The sequence below is a fragment of the Natator depressus genome, chromosome 2 (assembly GCF_965152275.1).
Source record: "Natator depressus isolate rNatDep1 chromosome 2, rNatDep2.hap1, whole genome shotgun sequence".
Classification (NCBI taxonomy): Eukaryota; Metazoa; Chordata; order Testudines; family Cheloniidae; genus Natator; species Natator depressus.
Window position 1 is genome coordinate 60,703,058 of NC_134235.1, and position 17,671 is coordinate 60,720,728.

At 43.9% G+C, this 17,671-nt stretch overlaps 1 protein-coding gene across 4 annotated transcripts in view; it reads right to left on the minus strand.

The window, feature by feature from the left end:
- Nucleotides 1-16,281, minus strand: part of MTFR1 (mitochondrial fission regulator 1) — a 37,895-nt gene extending 21,614 nt beyond the window's left edge. The window contains exons 1-2 of one of the 4 annotated variants that reach the window (XM_074944306.1): nt 2,646-2,771; nt 1,216-1,271 (exon numbers count right to left, since the gene is read on the minus strand). In XM_074944306.1, the coding sequence (XP_074800407.1) occupies nt 1,216-1,263 (48 nt within the window). In that variant the 5' untranslated portion in view covers nt 1,264-1,271; nt 2,646-2,771. Of the gene's footprint in view, nt 1-1,064; nt 1,142-1,215; nt 1,272-2,645; nt 2,790-16,159 lie in introns of those variants that run through there. The other 3 variants (XM_074944305.1, XM_074944308.1, XM_074944307.1) reach the window with 3 other exon arrangements.
- Between the last annotated feature and the right edge of the window lie 1,390 nt (nt 16,282-17,671).

A 17,671-nucleotide genomic window follows, 5' to 3' on the forward strand; every position in this document is an offset into this window, starting at 1 on the left:
ACATACTCTTATGGACTCAATAATTACACTGTCTACCTGCTTAAGATGAAACGTTAATATTATCTTAGAATTGATATGCAGACCTGTACAGTCTTTGTTAAATTTAGGCCAGGGATCATCGAGGTAACATAGTATATCTATTCTTATGTCAATACCACACTAATAATGACTAAGGGTATCTACTCAAAGCAGAAAGGTCTCTAGCACACTGAGACTGGGGTCTGGCAAATAGCATATCAGCACAAATTCAGGATTCTGAAAATAAGAAATCTGACCTCAGTATCAGAGAGAGGAATTGTTTAGGCAGTACAGTACTGAATAATGAGAGGAAGTTTATCATTTTTTCCCCTAACAGTGAAATCTAGACTACAGGCTACATAACCAGTGGAAGTCACTCAAAATTGGATTTGAGAATGTACCTGAACATAGTGTATAGTGGGGAGAGGAGGAGAATCAGCAGCTGATAAGAGGAAGCAAGTAGGCTAGGTGACTTAACTGCCTCAACCCCACAAATGAGAAATGTTATAAAAATCTACACCACTTGGTGTTTGGAAATTTAATTGTTACCACAAGCCTGCTATGGAAGAGAAAGGGCAGGAGGAAGAGAGAAAGAGAAAGAGAAAGAAAGAGAAAGAGAAACTGGAGCTGTTCTTTCCCATATTAAGAATATTTTTTAAAAACTGGACCCAAAGATATAGGACAATGACTATGTCAATACAGATTGTTTTGATGCTATGAATTGGTTGTGAAGAGGATCCAGCGAGGTTGCTCAGGATTTCTACGGCTGTACATCTCAGTTTTGTGTTCAAAGAACTGGTGTCTGGTATGAATGTGTTCCTATTCTCTAACCTCTATTTTAGATCATCATAAGGCACTAATTAGGTCATATGTAAACTGAGTTTTATAATTTCAGCTTGCCAGCTCTCCTGACAAAAAGGTCATCAATCTACACTAATCTGGCAAAATAAAAATTTAAATATAACAATTGCAAATCTTCCTTTCCCACCCTCCCTGTGCATTTAAGAGGAAGAATATGTAGGAGGTCTCACAGCGGAGGACTGCACCTAAGCTACTGCTTCTGTTCAGAGTGGCTCCCGACCGTGTCAATAGGAAAATGGTTGCTGTGCAACTGTTTTAGTTTTGATCTGCTGCTTCTGCTGAGCAGCAAAAGGGCTACAGTGCTGCATGAGGCAGGGAGTCGAGAAGTGTACATACTCCTTTCTGCTTCCCTTCAGAGAATGCAGCTCTTCTGCTCTTGCACATAGCACAGCCTTCAAAGAGAGAAGCACAGACAACACAATTAGGATCACAATTAGTTTTGTGGTGCTTTGCTGGGGGCTTGGAAATTATGGCAGGAATAAGAATATGTTATGGGCTCCTGGGAAGGAGGGAAAGAATAGAAAGATTACAGTGAAACAGGAAATTTTATGGGGTGTGGAGAAGAGGCAAAGGGGAAAAGAACATGGTGTGGTTGGCTGGCTGATCGACAACATGTGCAAAACAAGGTCAAGAATGGTCTCTATCACCATTGCCCCTCCCTTGAGGTGGGGAAAGGTTTTGGGATAGGTGAAGCCAGAAGAGTACCACTTCTGCAGCTCTCAGACCTACTAGAATGGGAGAAAGGGGTGTTACTGAACAGACTACAGGGTATGTCTACACAGCAATAGTGAGTCTGAGCTCAGGTATACAGACTCAGGCTCATGCTACAGCACTAAAACAAAACAACAACAACAATCATGCAGACATTCTGGCTCAGGCTTGCACTCTGAAACGCACCCCACTTTCCTGGGCTTCAGAGCCTGAACATCTACATGGCTATTTTTAGCTTCTTAGGGCTTGTCTACACTGGCACGTTACAGCGCTTCAACTTTCCTGCTCAGGGGTGTGAAAAACATCCTCCTGAGCACTGAAAGTTTCAGTGCTGTAAAGTGCCCGTGTAGACAGTGCACCAGCTATTCCCCTCATGGGGGTGGTTTTTTTTTTAAGAGCGCTGAGAGCTCTCCCAGCAGTATGCTGCGACTACACAAGCCACGTTAAAGCGCTGCCACGGCAGCACTTTAACGTTGCCAGTGAAGACATGACCTTAGTAAGAGCCCGAGTTTGTGGTCCAGAGCTCAGACTCATCGCTGCAGGTATTTTTTTTGCCATGTAGACATACCCGCAAAGACTTGCTAAGTACCATTGTGTTTTACAAGCATTTCAGGAACCTGAACTGGTACTAGAATAGCCAAGAGACTGTATGGGAGGTGAACCTATTGCATCATACTAGTTTATATGGAAATTAATTCCCCCTTTGAGAAAAAACAAGTAAGTGTCCTTTCAATTTCAAAGTGTTTAGAAAACCCCTTCTTTGTGCACCCTGAATGGCAGTGTTCCACTGTAAGTTATATGTTTTGTCATTAAAGCCAGCAGGAACACAACAGCCTGTTTTAACTTTTAACATAGCAACTATGCTCATATACCGAAGCATTAGGTTTCATAACCTTATGTCAATCAAGTTAAATTAATTAATGTAAGAATTATACCAACACTGCATAAAATTTAAAGTGCAGTCCCATGTGCTCTTACTGTGAACTATATATTTAAGTGGATTACATTTGAAATATTTGCACTTAATAGAATTTCAATGAAACTGGAACACTCACTGATTCCATGTTTAGTCCAACTTGTGCAAAAACCATCCTAATTACACGTTTAATCCAGCAGATCATCTGGAGTGGCAAAAAGTCTTCACAAACTGGTATTTAAACCTTCCAAATCTACAGGGCTGCTGAGGTTCCATAGTCCCTCTGAAATAAAAGGCAAACATTGTAAAGGCTTTCTTGAAGTCTGACAAAATTACACACATTCCAACAATGATCAGTAGAAACTGACTCTGAATGCAGAATTTTTCAGCAACAGCTCTTCCCAGTACTTTCACAATAGCCACGTATTCTAAATAGGCTTTAGATTTTAATACAAAAATATGTCACATTTAAGGCACTAAAACTGCTGTTGCAGAATGCAGTAACGGTTTCCATGGCATAATGGCTTTACTTCAGCAATAAGCAGGAAAAGGTCCTAAACATAATCATCTGATAGTAAGTGAGCAAGGGTCACTTGGAACATCTGTAAACAGCGAATGGCATTTTGGACACCATCAGCTTACAAGTAGCTTCTGTCAAATCCCTTCCCTAGTAATTGTTACAACTAAGATTACTGTATATAGATTAGAGAAACAAGGAGTTCTCCTCACAATCTTGTTTACTGTGTTACTCTGTGTTGTTTTAAGTTGGCTTCAAAGACCAGAGCAGAAGATGAATAAAAGTCCAACCCAAGCCTCATTCTTTTATCACAAAAGTATTTGTGCTGCCACTCGATAACAATTAGTTACCACTGTAGATTCTGGATCATTTTTGGCTTCATCCGACAGTTTATATGCAAAGTCTAAGTCACTGAATCATTCTGAACAACAGGAATATTGTAGTATGAACTATATATATTGATTTGTTGGAAGCTAATAAAATTCCTTAGCCCTGGTCTACACTGCGGGGTTAGGTCGAATTTAGCCTCGTTAGGTCGATTTTAAAATGAATGCGTCTACACAACCAACCCCGTTCCGTCGACCTAAGGGGCTCTTAAATTTGACTTCTGTACTCCTCCCCAGTGAGGGGAGTAGTGCTAAGATCAACCTTGCTGGATTGAAGTTGGGGTAGTGCAGACAATTCGACGGTATTGGCCTCTGAGAGCTATCCCAGAGTGCTCCAATGTGACTGCTCTGGACAGCACTTTGAACTCCGATGCATTAGCCAGGTACACAGGAAGAATCCCGGAAAATTTTGAATTTCATTTCGTGTTTGGTCAGCGTGGCAATCTCCGCAGCACAGGTGACCATGCAGTCCCCCCAGAATTGCAAATGAGCTCCAGCATGGACCGAAAGGGAGACACTGGATCTGATTGCTGTGTGGGGAGAAGAATCTGTGCAGGCCGAACTCCGATCAAAAAGAAGAAATGCTAATATATATGCCAAAATCGCACAGGGCATGGTGGAGAGAGGCTACAATAGGGACACACAGCAGTGCCGCGTGAAAGTTAAGGAGCTCAGGCAAGCCTACCAAAAGACAAAGGAGGTAAATGGTTGCTTTGGGTCAGAGCCCCATACATGCCGCTTCTATGATCAGCTGCATGGCATTCTGGGGGGGACCCTACCACTACCCCACCACTGTCCGTGGACACCTGCAAGGGGGGAGTCTCACACAACAGGGAGGAGGATTTTGTGGATGAGGAGGAGGAGGAGAATGCGCAGCAGGCAAGCGGTGAATCCATTCTCCCCGGAAGCCAGGACCTTTTCATCACCCTGGAGCCAATACCCTCTCAAGGCGGGATCCCTGATCCTGAAGCCAGAGAAGGCAGCTCTGGTGAGTGGACATTTGTAACTACAGTACAGGATTTAAAAGCAATAGTGTTTAATGTTTGATTTGCCCTGAAGAATTGGGATGATTCGTGGCCAGTACAGCTACTGGAAAAGTCTGTTAACATGTCTGGGGATGGAGCGGGAATCCTCCAGGGACATCTCCATGAAGCTCTCCTGGAGGTACTCTGAAAGCCTTTGCAGAAGGTTTCTGGGGAGGGCTGCCTTATTTCGTCCTCCATGCCAGGACACTTTACCATGCCAAGCCAGTAGCAAGTAGTCTGGAATCATTGCAGCACAAAGCATGGCAGCGAATGGTCCTGGGTTTTGGTCACATTCAAGCAACATTTGGTCTGTATCTTTCTGTGTTAGCCTCAGGAGAGTGATATCATTCAAGGTCACCTGGTTGAAATAGGGGAATTTTTGTAAGGGAACAGTAAAAGGACCCCGTTCATGCTGGGTTGTTTGCACTCGGCTAAAAGGCATCATCCCAGGGAATAGCCACGCAGTGGGGTGGGGGGAGGTGTGTGCTGCACATCCACCTGAAAACCTCAGCCTCTCCTTTTAAAATGTGAAACCCAACCGGCTTTGCTTGCTATGGGAAAGGAGGGTGCTGCAGTTTGAAACATTTCCCACATGTTATGAAGGCGTAAGAAGCCAACCCCACATACCAAAAGGCTTACCATGGCTGCCCGGAAACCAAATTCTGTTGCCCAGCCGTTTGTGATGTGTCACCATACCGGCAGGTGCTCAATATAAAAGGCAAAATGCGACCTTGTACCTAAAGCACATTTGCTGTCTACTGTGAATTGCTTGATTCACTGTGAAAGAGTCTCCCTTTTGTTCTCAGAAATGTAACATCTTAATTTTACTCTCCCTTTTTATCTTCCCCCAGGTGTAAATGTTTCTACGCTCCCCCTATCATCTCCATCCCTGAGGTTATCACAGATTAGAAGGCGAAAAAAAACGTACTCGCGATGACATGTTTTCCGAGCTCATGCAGTCCTCCCGCACTGATAGGGCACAACTTAACATACAGAGGCATTCAGTTGCAGAGGCCAGGAAAGCATTAAGTGAGCGTGAAGAGCAGAGGCAGGAGGCGATGCTAAGGCTAATGGGGGAGCAAATAGACACAATGAAGCATCTGTTGGAGCTGCAGGAAAGCCCACAAGAGCACAGACCCCCCCCCCCCCAGCATCCATTGTATAACCGCCTGACCTCCTCCCCAAGTTCCATATCCTCCTCAGCCAGGCGTCCAGGAACGCGGGCTGGGGAGGCTCCGGGCACCCAGCCACTCCAGAGGATGGCCCAAGCAACAGAAGCCTGTCATTCGAACAGTTTTGATTTGTAGTGTGGCTACAATAAACAATGTGGCCTTGTCCTTCCCTCCTCCCCCACCCCACCCCACCCGGGCTACCTTGTCAGTTATCTCACTTTTTTTTTTTTTTAATTAAGAAAGAATGCATGGTTTGAAAACAATAGTGACTTTATTTCCTTTGCCAGCTGTGACTGAAGGGGGGAGGGTGGTTGGCTTACAGGAAATTAAAAATCAACAAAGGGGGTGGGTTTGCATCAAGGAAAAACACACAACTGTCACACTGCCAGTCATGAAACTGGTTTTCAAAGCCTCTCTGATGCGCAGCGCACCTAGCTGTGCTCTTCTAATCGCCCTGGTGTCTGGCTGCTCAAAATTGGCCACCAGGCGATTTGCCTCAACCTCCCACCCCGCCATAAACGTCTCCCCCTTACTCTCACAGATATTATGGAGCACACAGCAAGCAGCAATAACAATGGGAATGTTGGTTGTGCTGAGGTCTAACTTGGTCAGCAAACAGCGCCAGCAAGCTTTTAAATGTCCAAAGGCACATTCTACCACCATTCTGTACTTGCTCAGCCTATAGCTGAACTGCTCCTTACTACTGTCCAGGCTGCCTGTGTACAGATTCATGAGCCATGGGAGCAAGGGGGAGGCTGGGTCCTCAAGGATAACTATTGGCATTTCAACATCCCCAACAGTAATTTTCTGGTCTGGGAAGTAAGTCCCTGCTTGCAACTGCTCAAACAGCCCTGAGTTCCTAAAGATTTGAGCGTCATGCACCTTTCCCGGCCATCCCACGTTGATGTCGGTGAAACGTCCCTTGTGATCCACCAGTGCTTGCAGCACCATTGAGAAGTACCCCTTGTGGTTTATGTACTGGTTGGAAAGGTGGTCCTGTACCAAGATAGGGATGTGTGTTCCATCTATTGCCCCACCCACAGTTAGGGAACCCCATTGCAGCAAAGCCATCCAGTATGACCTGCACATTTCCCAGAGTCACTACCCTTGATAACAGAATGTCAATGATTGCATTGCCTGCTTGGATCACAGCGGTTCCCACAATAGATTTGCCCACTCCAAATTGATTCCCAACTGACCTGTAGCAGTCAGGCGTTGAAAGCTTCCACAGGGCTATCGCCAATCACTTCTCAACTGTCAGGGCAGCGCTCATCTTGGTATTCCTGCCCTTCAGGGCAGGGGAAAGCAACTCAAAAAGTTCAAGGAAAGTGGCCTTACGCATGCAAAAGTTTCGCAGCCACTGTGAATCATCCCATACCTGCAACGCTATGCAGTCCCACCAGTCTGTGCTTGCTCTCCGGGCCCAGAATCGGCATTCCACTGTATCAACCAGCCCCATTGCCACCATGTCGTCCCAATTGCCACAGCCTGTGCTTTCAGGAATGTCTGTGTCCATGTCCTCCTCACAATCATCCTCGTGCTGGTGTCTCTTAGCCAGGTTCTGCACATACTACAGGATAACGTGCAAGGTGTTTACAATGCTCACAAAAGCACCGGTGAGCTGGTGAGCACCGGGCTCCATGCTTGCCATAGTATGGCGTCTGCACAGGTAGCCCAGGAAAAAAGGCGCAAAGCGATTGTCTGCCGTGGCTTTCACAGAGGGAGGGAGGGGCAACTGACGACATGTACCCAAAACCACCCGCAACAATGTTTTTGCCCCATCAGGTATTGGGAGCTTAACACAGAATTCCAATGGGCAGCAGAGACTGCGGGAACTGTGGGATAGCTACCTACAGTGCACCACTCCGTAAATCGATCCTAGACACGGTATTGAGGACACACTCCGACTTAATGCGCTTAGTGGGGACATACACAATTGACTGTATAAAGTCCATTTCTAAAAATCGACTTCTATAAAGTCGACTTAATTTCGTAGTGTAGACATACCCTTAGTCACCATTAAAAAAAAATGCTAAAGTACTGGGAAAGAAATGACATGCAGGAAATATTCTCAAGCCAGAGGATTAGAAGAGACATGAGAATGCCTGCAAGCGTAATAGTTAGGACTGCCAGTGTTTCCATTACAAACATGTTTTTTCCCCCAACAGTTTACAACTCCTATGCCAAGTTTCCATATGCAGTTATTACCAAGAACTCAGCTCTAAAGCTTTTTTTTTTTTTTTTTTTTAAGGTGAGGTTAAAAAAGCTGGTTTGACTGAGTTCCTCACCACTACCACAAGTAGTGTAGATGTTTAAGATTTTTTTGCACTTGGCAAGAGATTAAGTTTGACAGAACAACTATTCTACAACAGAGTTATTTAGAGAAGTTGACTATTTATAATTCAGTGTGTAAACCACTTCAGTTTTAAGCAATGTTTAGACCAGTGATACTCAAACCTCAGTGGTTCAGGAACCAAATTAGCACTCAATGTTACTCAAAAGAACCACAGTAGTGTGAATTCATTGTTTTATTTACTATTTTAACATTCATAATTCTCACAGCAAAATGACTGATCAAGTTTTATTTTATCAACTGCAATTGGTTAATAACATAGTAAAAGCATGCTGATTAATAATTAAAATCACACAATGTTTTAATATGACATGTTACAAAGAACCACAGGAGACACATTAAAGAGCCACTTGCAGCTCTCAAGCCTCAGTCTGAGTATCACTGGTTTAGATACTTAAGGCATTCTAGGGTTCAGGGCACCAATTTTACATCATTTAGTTCCTTGCTGAAGGTGGTCTTGATCTGGCTCTCACAGAAGTTAATGCAAGTTGTACCATTTACATCAATAGAATCAGAACCATTAAAGCATGAAAATCTGTTTCAGATCTACTGCATGCTAGCACTGAGTATCCCTCTAGAATGCTACATTAACCCAGAACAAATAGTCTTAATGTTTTTATAATCTCCAATTAAGATGTCATCTAAAAGAAAACAAAATACTCAAACAATATTTCACCTTGATGTTTTTATGAGATCCATTCATTTTCTAGAGTTATCACAACCACCCTAGACATTTGTTTTACCTATATTCTACTGCACTCTACCCTTCTTCATAAATTACAACTCTTCCACAATCTACTTATTTCCCAAGAATGCAAAGATTTCATCCTCAATGAAATTGCTAGACAGCAATAACAGAAATTTCTAGAACGTGTCTCGCCTGTACTTTATGTAGCTGCCAAATTTGAGAAGGAGAAATTCAACATTTGTTCATTTTACCATCCCTAGCAAAAACCTTCATTTGAACTACTTTAAGTAGCAGCAAGATGTTATCCTGAAGAACAAAAGTTACTTGGCACAGTTTTCTATCTTTTCTCTTGAAACTACAGACATGGATAATATTTAATGTTGGCATACTCATCAGCATGACCAAGTGACGGTTGCCTCCTAAATGTAGGTTATAGTTTGGAAATTCCTGCTGCCAAGTGCCTAAGAAATAAAAAGAACGAGGAGTACTTGTAGCACCTTAGAGACTAAAACTTATTTGAGCATAAGCTTTCGTGGCCAATGCATGAATCCGACGAAGTAGGTTTTAGCCCACGAAAGCTTATGCTCAAATAAGTTCGTTAGTCTCTAAGGTGCCACAAGTACTCCTCATTCTTTTTGCCGATACAGACTAACACGGCTACCACTCTGAAACTTAAGAAATAAAAGTAATGCACTGAAATAGTCTATTCAACTTACCCTTCCTGAGAGGAGAAACTCAAATGACCCGTTTTTGCAGACTTTGGGTGTTCATTTAAAAAGTTTCTAGCTTTTATGTTTGCAAAATAACCCTCTAAGTATTAAGTTAACAAACAAAATGATTCAGTAATTGCTGCTGCTCATAGCTTTCTCAAACAAGTGAAGAGAGACTGGTCAGTCTGACAAAGGGCATTGGCAACCTTGGGGACTGCAGATAAACTGACAAGAGTCATGTCAATTTCTCCTTTATATTTACAAAAAGAACAGGAGTACTTGTGACACCTTAGAGACTAACAAATTTATTAGAGCATAAGCTTTCGTGAGCTACAGCTCACTTCATCTATATCTATACCTTACTATATGTTCCATTCTATACATCCAATGAAGTGAGCTGTAGCTCACGAAAGCTTATGCTCTAATAAATTTGTTAGTCTCTAAGGTGCCACAAGTACTCCTTTTCTTTTTGTGCATACAGACTAACACGGCTACTACTCTGAAACCTGTCTTTATATTTACAGTAATTCAGAATACTGCAATACTCCTGCTGTAAGATGCAGCACTTCATTGGTAGTTATTAATTCAGGTTGTGAAGGCTATAAGCAGCTTGTCTCAGAGAAGGAAGACTCCCAACAGAATCTGGGAGAAAAGCAGTAAAGATTAATATCCCACTCCAACTAGGTAAATTTGGAAGGAAAGAGAGGGAAACTCTCCCCCTCTTCCCCCCAATATCAAGAAGTCCTCCTTTATAGACACCTGCTTACCCAAAAACTGACACAATGTTCAGTGACCCTAATCTGGAAGGAATTCCAGACACACTTCTACTCCCCAGGGAGTGCTGTATTTCTAACATTAGCCTTGCTATGCTCTGCTTCCCCCATTTTTCACATTTGCCTCTGTCTTGTATACATTACCCAACATTTTTATATCAGACATTGATTTATAAATTAAGGAAATAATACTGATTATTTAATAACGAGTTAGCAGAGTAAATCTAAAAGCACTTTTCAGATTCAAACAGAAAACAATGTACTGTGGAGAAAAGTTATAATGAAACACTCAACCAAGGCTTATAGCGCTACACAGAAATGGAGAGAAAAAAAACAATTAAAACAAACAGAATGTGTCTCGACGTAGACACATTTATGAAAAAAGTAGCTTCAGGTCTTTTATCTGTCTGAATCTCTGTCCACAGTTGTCATTTTCCACCTTTTAAAGTGAAATAGTCACATTTTCCTTCCTAAAAATCTCCCCTTCCCACCCATTTATGTGAAACCTATGCAGGCAAAAGAAGAAACTGACTGCATATAATCAATTTACTGTATTTGTATAAAGTGTTGTAAAATGCACAAACTAAACAAAAAGAAAAAAAAATATAAAGGAAAACCTCTCTAATCCCTTACAGAGAACGGAGGTGTTACTTGCAGGTACAAGATTAAGAGAAATATAATCTTGAAGTAGGCAGTTTCCCTCTAAAGCAGACACCTTAAAATCAGGTTTACCCACTTTATCAGGGATGCATGTTTGCAGTTGTTAATGCTGGCACATGCCCCAACATCATCTGATGAAATGGCACCTATAAAAGCGAGTATACCGAGGTCATGTCTACCTCGGGAACTATAGCAGCTTACCTAAGCTCTGTAGCTATGCCACCATAACCCCATAGTGTAGACACTGACTACAGCACCAGATGGTGTTTTTCTGCTGCTGTAGAAACATCACCTCCGTGAGAGACAATAGCTAGGTCAACAGAAGAATGCTTCCACGCACTTAGCTGTGTCTACACTAGGAGTTAGGTCTACATAGCTACGGCACTCAGGGGGTATGGATTTTTCCACACTCATAGCACCATAGCTACGTTTACCTAAATTTTAAGCATAAACCAGGCCTGAGTGTCAAAGAAAGAACGAGATTTCAGACAAATAACCACTGCAGCAGTATACTGAAGAGCCATCAAGAATCTTTTAATGTAGGACCAGCTTGAAGACTATCCATTTCCCAAACTAGTGCAGACTAGATATTTATAAAGGGTGACATGACTAGTAAGCAAAGATTGCACAGTCACTACTAGGAGCTACTTATTTCTGAGCACCAGAGTAACAATCTCAGTGCTTGTCTATGCTCCAGTTTCCAGAGAGATTCCAACAAATAAAAACAAGTGCTACAATATATTCTAAACAGTAAGATTTATATTTAAGTTTTATAAAACAGAAGCATAACAAAGTCATAGTATAGAAGAATGACAGTGTCATATCTTGCCAGCTACAAAAGAGTAATTTAAAGAAAAACCCACATGAATTTAGAGGTTTGACTACTTGTCTTCAGAAGTATCTGTTCATCACAGATCTAAACTTCACTATCTTGATGTTCATAAACAGAGGCTCCTCCTCTTGCTTTTGCACTCAAGTGCATCTGTTTTTTCAGAGACAACAGAACTACAATTCAATTTCTGCAGTTAACTAACAATTTATAAATTACCATCACACCATGTTGCGAGATCATAAAAAACATTTCACGATCATTTTCCACTTGGAATGACTTTAGTAATTACTTTGACGTCAAAATGAACTGGACTGGAATCAAGCTACTGTAAGCCGTCATATCCTGTTACGAATCTCAAGTCACCTAGCTTCCATATCTGAATTGTGCTAGATGCAGTCACATGTAGTGCCTACATATGGCAAACTGAAATAAAACACTGCTATCTCCATACAAGGTACCAGATGTCCTCAGACAGGAAAAATGACTGAGCCTGCAACCTCCCACTTTGAAATGCTCTTATAACATAAGAACGGCCCTAATGGGTCAAACCAAAGGTCCATCTACCCCAGTATCCTGTCTTCCGACAGTGGCCAGTGCCAGGTGCCCCTGAGGGAATGAACAGAACAGATAATCATCAAGTGATCCATCCCGTCGCTCGTTCCCAGCTTCTGGCAAACAGGGACAGGAATGATGTCCCTAGCCTAACCTAGCTAATAGCCACTGATGGACCTATCCTCCATGAATTTACCTAGTTCTTTTTTGAAATCTGTTATGGTATTAGCCTTCACAACATCCTCTGGCAAGGAGTTCCACAAGGAGTTGACTGTGTGTTGTGTGAAGAAATACATCCTCTTATTTGTTTTAAACCTGCTGTCTACCAATTTCATTTGGTAACCCCTAGTTCTTGTGTTATGAGAAGAAGTAAACAACGCTTCCTTATTTACTTTCTCTACACCAGTCATGATTTTATAGACCTCAATCCTATCTCCCCTTAACCATCTCTTTTCCAAGCTGAAAAGTCCCAGTTTTATTAATCTCTCCTCATACAGAAGCCACTCCATACCCCTAATCATTTCTGTTGCCCTTTTCTGAACCCTGTCCAATTCCAACATATCTTTTTTGCGATGGGGCAACCACATCTGCACACCGTATTCAAGATGTGGGCGTACCATGGATTTATAGAGGCAACATATTTTCTGTCCTATTATCTGTTTGCTTTTTTGACTGCCGCTGCATACTGAGTGGATGTTTTCAGAGAACTATCCACAATTATTCCAAGATCTTTTTGAGTGGTAACAGCTAATTTAGACCCTATCATTTTATATGTATAGGTGGGATTATGCCTTCCAATGTGTATCACTTTGCACTTATCAACATGAAATTTCATCTGCCATTTTGTTGCCCAGTCACCCAGTTTTGAGAGATCCTTTTGAGGCTCTTTGCAGTCTGCCTGGGTCTTAATTATCTTCAGTGAGGTGGCAAATTTTGCATATGATACAAAATTACTATTTACCCCTTTTTCCAGATCATTTATGAATAAGTTGAATAGGACTGGTCCCAGAACAGACCCCTAGGGGACACCACTATTTACCTCTCTCTGTTCTGAAAACTGACAATTTATACCTCCCCTTTGTTTTTTATCTTTTACCAATCCATGAGAGCACCTTCCCGCTTACCCCATGGCAGTTTACTCTGCATAAGAGCCTTTGGTGACGGACCTTGTCAAAGGCTTTCTGAAAATTTAAGTACACTATATCCACTGGATCCCCTTGGTCCACTTGCTTGTTGACCCCCTCAAAGAATTCTAGTAGTGAGGCATCATTTCCCTTTACAAAAACCATGTTGACTCTTCCTCAACAAATTATGTTCATCTATCTGTCTGACAATATTGTTCTTTATTATAGTTTCAGTCAGTTTGCCTGATACTGAAGTCAGGTTTACAGGCCTGTAATTGCAGGGATCACCTCTGGAGCCATTTTTAAAAATTGGCGTCCCATTAGCTATTGTCCAGTCATCTGGTACAGAAGCTGACTTAAATGATAGATTACAGGCTACAGTTAGTAGTTTTGCAATTTCACATTTGAGTTCTTTCAGAACTCTTGGGTGAATACCATCTGGTCCTGGTGACTTATTGCTGTTTAATTTATCAATTTGTTCCAAAACCTCCTCTAATGATACCTCAATCTGGAACAGTTCCTCAGATCTGTCACCTAAAAAGAATGACTCAGGTTTGGGAATCTCCCTCACATCCTCAGCCCGTGAAGACCAATGCAAAGAATTCATTTAGTTTCTCCGCAATGGCCTTATTGTCCTTGAGTGATCCTTTAGCACCTCAACTGTCCAGTGGGGTCAATGGACGTTTAGCAGGCTTCCTGCCTCTGATGAACTTACTTTCTGAATCTTTGGCTAACTGTTCCTCAAAATTCTTTTTTGGCCTTCCTAACTGCATTTTTACACTTCATTTGCCAGTGTTTATGCTCCTTTCTAGTTTCCTCACTAGGATTTAGCTTCACTTTTTAAGGATGCCTTTTTGCCTCTCACTGCTTCTTTTACTTTATTGTTTAGCCACGGTGGCTCTTTTTTGGTTCTCTTACTATGTTTTTTAATTTGGGGTATACATTTAAGTTAATCCTCTATTATGGTGTCTTTAAAAAGTTTCCATGCAGCTTGCAGAGATTTCACTTTTGGCACTGTACCCTTTAATTTCTGTTTAACTAGTGTAGTTCTCCTTTCTGAAATTAAATGCTACAGTGTTGGGCCACTGTGGTGTTTTTCCTGTCACAAGGATATAATATATAACTTAATATTATGGTCACTATTACCAAGTGGTCCAGCTATATTCACCTCTTGGACCAGCTCCTGTGCTCCACTTAGGACTAAATCAAGAATTGCCTCTCCTCTGGTGGGTTCCAGGACCAGCTGCTCCAAGAAACAGTCATTTAAGGTGTCAAGAAACTTTATCTCTGCATCCCGTCCTGAGGTGACATGTATCCAGTCACCATGGGGATAACTGAAATCCCACATTATTATTATTATTATTATTGAGTTTTTTATTTTTAATAGCCTCTCTAATCTCCCTGAGCATTTCGCAGTCACTATCATCATCCCTACTGCTATATTCTTATTATTAGAGCATGGAATGTCTATCCCTAGAGATTCTATGGTACAGTTTGATTCATTTACGATTTTTAGTTCATTTGATTCTATGCTTTCTTTCACGTATAATGCCTTTTACATATCTCCCTTCCTCCCTTCAAAGCCCTCCTTAGAACTTGTGGATGTTAACTCAAGGTTTGTTTGATTTTTTTTAATATTAACAGTTACCTACAATCTTGTACTTGTATCTGATTTAGATTGCAAAATCTCTGGCAGTGACCACAGCACCCCGCTCTGCCTACACAGTGACACAGATCTCTCTGTCAACACTCACGAGATTAGCAAAGTGGGAAGGAAAAGATCCGTAACGCTAGTAAGTGAAGAAGCAATAGGAATTTAGTAAGCCAATTGGTGTGTATGTCTGTACTAAACACTGTTCATTCAGGATCACCTTTAGGTCCCATTCATCCTAAGGTTGGAGCTGTAATAGCAACAGCCATGCTTGAAGCAGGGGCTCCCTGGAGCTGCATATAAAGTTGGTTTCTACTGTGCCGTCGCGACCAGCTGATCAGAAAGGCCATCAGAAAGCTGTTCAGAAAGGCATTCCACTGAATACATCCAATGAAGTGAGCTGTAGCTCAAGAAAGCTCATGCTCAAATAAATTGGTTAGTCTCTAAGGTGCCACAAGTACTCCTTTTCTTTTTGCGAATACAGACTGACACGGCTGCTACTCTGAAACCAATCATCAGGCAGGCTCCCTCCAGTGAGCTGACGGAGGCTACACGTGGCTGTTACTAGCACCGACGGCCCTGCTACGGCTCACAGGTTCGCACTATGGGAGGGCGGAAACCACAGACGCTCCCAGAGCTAATAATCACCGGTAAGGGCGGGGTCCCCTGTAAGTGCCGTCACCCAGGGAGCGCGCCTCGGCCAACGGAAGTGGGGGACCCCCGCGCACATCCTCCGAGGGCCCCTCCGACTCGCAGTTTACCCTTCCCGTGTTTCGCCCGCTCTGAAGGATCCGCCCGCCCGGGGGCAGGGAGAGGGGCTTGGGGCGGAGGGCCTGCTCGGACCCAGGCAGGCCAAGGAGCGTGTGGTAGGGGAGCGGGGCAGGAGGTAGGGACCCCGGCTCCCCCCCGCTGCCCAGCAGGAAGGAGAGTCTGTGGGGAGGGGATCGGCACGTTAGACTGAGCTCTGAACCGAGCTGCCCGCCCTCGCCCCAGGACGCGGCTCTACCGCGCCCCCACCACCTCCGTGGCTCCGGGCCCTGATGCCCCGCGGCGGTTTCCAGCGAAGGCGCCGCGCCCCCCCAGGACCATCAGGCTCCCGGCCCCGACAGCGTGCGCGGACTCACGGGAGAGGGAGCCCCACACGGGCCCCGAGAGGTCCCGGCACTGCCGGCCGCCTGGCAGCGCCCAACGCAACCCCGCCCAGACTCACCCGCTGCCCCGCCAGGGCCTCCGCGCTCACTCGCCGGTCACCGGCTCTTCGGTTCCGGAGGCTCCGCTTGGAGCTCAGCCCTCTCCGCACAGCCAATCGCGAGCGGCACGGGACTGACCAATCGCCGCCGCGCCTGCGAGAGGCGGGACCTAACCTACACCTCATTCGCGGGCCAGACCGCAGCGGCAGCCGTCGGGCTCGGGTCTGGGAGTGACAAGTTGCCGCCTTCCCCGCCCAGGGGCCGGGCCACCCGCCCACGCCCGTGATTGAAGGGCGCCTGCCAAGAGTCAATCCCGTGACGTCGCCTCCTGGGCGGCCCAGCAAGCCCTGATTGGCCGTTCAGCGTGCGCGCGCGGGCCCGGGATCCTGCGCGCAGTGGTGACATGCTGCTGGCCCCGGTGGAAGACTCAAGGACAAAACCCGATAGGGGGGTGGCACCACCCCCCAGGTCCCTGCGGGCACCCGGACCTTGTTCCCTGCGTGATCCTGTCTCCGCCTGTCCGATCAGCTGCGCTCTGGGACTGGTTCTCCCCCTTCCCTGGATGGTGCTGCGGTTTGGTCTCCTCCAGCGCTGGGTGCTGTTGTGTTTGGGTTTCCAGCACGGCACAAGAATTATTATTTTTTAAAAAGTTAGTGAATGGTTTATTTTAAACCCATAAAATATTTCTCTTGGTGTTACTGTTATTTTAACAAAAGACTAATCTGGGGCTAAAATTAATCCCTCGCTTTTACTATTCATGGTTTTGGTGCACAGAAAAGCAAAGCACTTTGTCCGCTCTGCACTTGTATGGCTCATTGGCATGGTGTGACACTGGGTTTGTACCACAGGAAGCCTGGCTGAGCTCATCCTTTTTTCTGAATACTATTGAATACATCCCTGCTGGGGATGATTTATATATCCATTAAAGCATTCCTGAAGAATGAAGTTCTTACTTTTAGTTGGTGAAAAAGGGCATGCATGTTTGTTATAAATTAAAGGCGACTGATAGCGTCTATATGTGTATAAAAAAAAAATCTATTCTTGACCCTTCTAAAAGCTCTTCTGACAGATATTTAACTGCATGTAATATCTTTAGGGACCATGTTTTTTATGTATGTATCACTGTGGACATTATATGCAACTGCAGGGCAGGAGGGTGACCACAGCTCCTCTAAGAAATAAAAACAGCGGGGAGCGATTAAATCGAGTCATAGAATCATAGAATATTAGGAGTTGGAAGAGACCTCAGGAGGTCATCTAGTTCAAGCCCCTCCTCAAAGCAGGACCAATACCAACAAAATCATCCCAGCCAGGGCTCTGTCAAGCCGGGCCTTAAAAACCTCTAAGGATGGAGACTCCACCAGCTCCCTAGGTAACTCATTCCAGTGCTTCACCACCCTCCTAGAGAAATAGTTTTCAGAGTAGCAGCTGTGTTAGTCTGTATCCACAAAAAGAACAGGAGTACTTATGGCACCTTAGAGACTAACAAATTTATTTGAGCATAAGCTTTCATGAGCATCCGATGAAGTGAG